The 2,952-nt window shown below is 39.2% G+C and overlaps 1 protein-coding gene across 1 annotated transcript; it reads left to right on the forward strand.

Moving 5' to 3' along the window:
• The first annotated feature begins 231 nt into the window (after positions 1–231).
• Positions 232–1,685, forward strand: LOC128193694 (uncharacterized serine-rich protein C215.13-like). Its single transcript, XM_052867771.1, has 2 exons — positions 232–271; positions 982–1,685. Exons 1-2 carry the CDS (start codon positions 232–234, stop codon positions 1,683–1,685), a joined length of 744 nt encoding a protein of 247 aa, XP_052723731.1.
• Positions 1,686–2,952: the final 1,267 nt, after the last annotated feature.

A 2,952-nucleotide genomic window follows, 5' to 3' on the forward strand; every position in this document is an offset into this window, starting at 1 on the left:
TCCCTCAATTGCGAATCTCCATTGATGACAAACTCTTCTGTCTTTGTGGAGGAATATATGAGATAACAGCTAGATGATAATGTCCCTTCCTTGCACCAACTCGACCACAAAATAAAGGACCATAGCCTTTGATGAACTTCTAAGTTAAACCCTCATCTGTCTTTATTTTCTCTGTCTCTTCTTCTCTTTTCTTTGGCTACATGGGTCACCTTATGGTGACATACAGCATTGATGGATACCACACAGGGCAAGCATTCAGAAGCTGCCACGTGTGAGAATGTACTTCAACTTTACACGTGGCCTTCTTTCATTGGATACATATAGCTTCTTGAAATTAAGTTGCTTTAGGTCAGTGTACTGGTTATTAGAAGAAGTAACATCAGAAGAGAGAGAGAGAGAGAGACATGCCCTCTTGCATAGGTTGCTATGTTAATTATCAACATGGGACTCAACAAGGAATGTGCTTTGTTGTATGAAAATTACCTTATGAAAAATCCACATCTCTAGCATGACACCCTCCAATTAATCCAAAGGCTCATGATGGAAACTTGAAAAGTAATTTGTACAATTTTGTTTAGCCAAATGACTTTTTTTTTTCTTTTTTATAAGGTAGAGCTAACTTGGAGAATTTTGGTTGAGGTGTATTTATTCTTCATAAAACTTTTTAAAAGAGAAGAATTAAAAAAACATCAATATACTTATAAGTTAAAGGTTTAATATCCAATTTTGTCCCTAGTTTGGTTTGCAAATCTCAATTTAGTCCCTCTTTAAAAAAATGTTTGAAATTGGTTTTTACTTTTAAATTTTTGAGTCAAAATAGTCCCTTCCGTTAAGTATAACTAAATGGAGTTAATAGATTAATGATGTGGCACTACTTATTGATTACGTGTCAAAAAATGTGCTTACGTGTGTTGGTTAATTAGGAAATAAATTAGGGAAGAAAGGATTTTATTCAGAAATGATTTTTTAATTGGGGAACAGATCCAGATCCAGCCCTCTGCCAAACCGGCTACCGCGCCTATTCCGCTGCCTTCTCTTCTTCACGCGCGAGGCCGACACACTCTCCTTCTGTCTACCGCGAAAAGCCCTCCGCCAAACCAGCCACCGCGCCTCTTCCGCGCCACTGCTTCGTCAACTCCAGCCACCGTGCCACTGCTTCTCCGATCCTGTCTGCTCTCTCCGACACCGGCAACCCAGGGAGGGGTTCGTCTTCATCGCACGTCCAAACCTCCACTCGATTGGCAGCCGCGAGCCACCGGAGCCGTCGCCAATCGAGGCGAAATCTCTCATCCTCCGTCGTTCGTCGCAGGCGGGAAGTTCTCTCCCTTCTCCCTCCGTATGTCTCCCCCACCTCCACAAATTCCAAACTCATTCATCACTCCACATACAAATACTTCATCACCTCCGTTCACCCAAACCCCAAACTCACAGAGCACCTTCATAGCCACCAATCAAAGTTGCAAATCAAATTGAGAACCTGTGCCGTTCCCGCGCCCTCGAGGCCTTCCATCTCGATCCCTCCTGGCGGGGCATCAACGTCCAACCCCACTCTGGTTCTCCGGCCAACTTCGCCGCCTACACTGCACTGCTCCAGCCCCACGACCGCATCATGGGTTTGGATCTCCCCTCCGGCGGCCACCTCACCCACGGCTACTACACTTTCGGTGGGAAGAAGATATGTCTAGGTTCAGAAATTTTCTAGGTTTGGATTTAGGGGAAGCTGAAAGAGGAGGTTCCCAAATTCGGAAGTGAATCAAAGACAAAATTTGGCTGCCCCATCTTCCCAGAACAAATTCAGTGAACGTCATGTAAGCGAGGTCGAACGGAAGCAAAGGCGAAAAGGAGTGGGTGGTGGCTGCAGTGTGATGAAAGTGGGGCGAACGGAGTAACAAACAATATAATTTTTCACAATTTAAAAATGATAATATCCAGCTCAACCTTTGACAAATATAAAAATAATATAAAAATGACACGTTACTATGCATTATGCCAGATAATCACTCTCTTAACTCCGTTTGGTTATATTTAACGGAAGGGACTAATTTGACTCAAAAATTTAAAAGTAAGAACCTATTTCAAACACTTTTGTAACGAGGGATTAAATTGAGATTTGCCAACGAAACTGGGGACAAAATTGGGTATTAAACCTAAGTTAAAATAAATATATGGAACTTTTTTTATAATCTTTAAAATATATATGTAAATTAATTTAAATTTTTGCATACTGTTTTATATTTTTCTCTTTGGAAATGTTTATGAAAACAACTTAAATATTATGTTTTCTTTGAATGATATATAACAACTAATATCAATCTTTTTTTTATAATCTAGTTAAGTAAGAATATTTAGTTAAATATCTTCTTTTAAGTGATATGACGCATGTACTAGTATATTTATTTTGTTATATGAAATTTGTTGTCTGTGTTTCTGAGTATAGTTGGTTTGATTTGATAGACTGAATTCCTAGCTAATTGAGCAAATTCGTATTCAGTATGAGTTATAAACATGTTTTCAAATAAATTTATGTGTCAAGAATACCAATTTAGTCATTTGGATAGATTTTGAGTGCATCCAAATAAGTTTCTAAGTTGTTGTCTTCTGGTATAGCGTTGAGCGACCTTGTGTGGCGCTAAGCAATGCCAAACCCAAGTTGAGCAGTCATTTTGGGCGGTGAGAGCTACGAAGTCAGTGAGCTCTCTGACTTCTATGCGTTGAGCGTCACTTCTCCTTGCAAGTCTGGATCTTGTTTTTCTCAATAATTCGCTAAGAAAGGGATCTTGCTCGCTAAGTGACTCCTGTTATGACAACATTGTGTTGTTTTCTTTAATCTTTGATTGATGCTTGTTTAAAATATGTTATATAGAATTTCACCCTTGTTTTATATTGAAGATTTTGTTTATGTTTAATGGATGATACATATGGATATGATTTCAAGTGGTATGTGATGGGATT

The sequence above is a fragment of the Vigna angularis genome, chromosome 8 (genome assembly GCF_016808095.1).
Source record: "Vigna angularis cultivar LongXiaoDou No.4 chromosome 8, ASM1680809v1, whole genome shotgun sequence".
Classification (NCBI taxonomy): domain Eukaryota; kingdom Viridiplantae; phylum Streptophyta; class Magnoliopsida; order Fabales; family Fabaceae; genus Vigna; species Vigna angularis.

Excerpts from the sequence above, each read along its gene's own strand:
- LOC128193694 (XM_052867771.1), top strand. The coding sequence starts at position 232 with ATGGATACCACACAGGGCAAGCATTCAGAAGCTGCCACGT. Across the intron at positions 272-981 it reads GCATTCAGAAGCTGCCACGT|ATCCAGATCCAGCCCTCTGC; the intron begins GTGAGAATGTAC and ends ATTGGGGAACAG.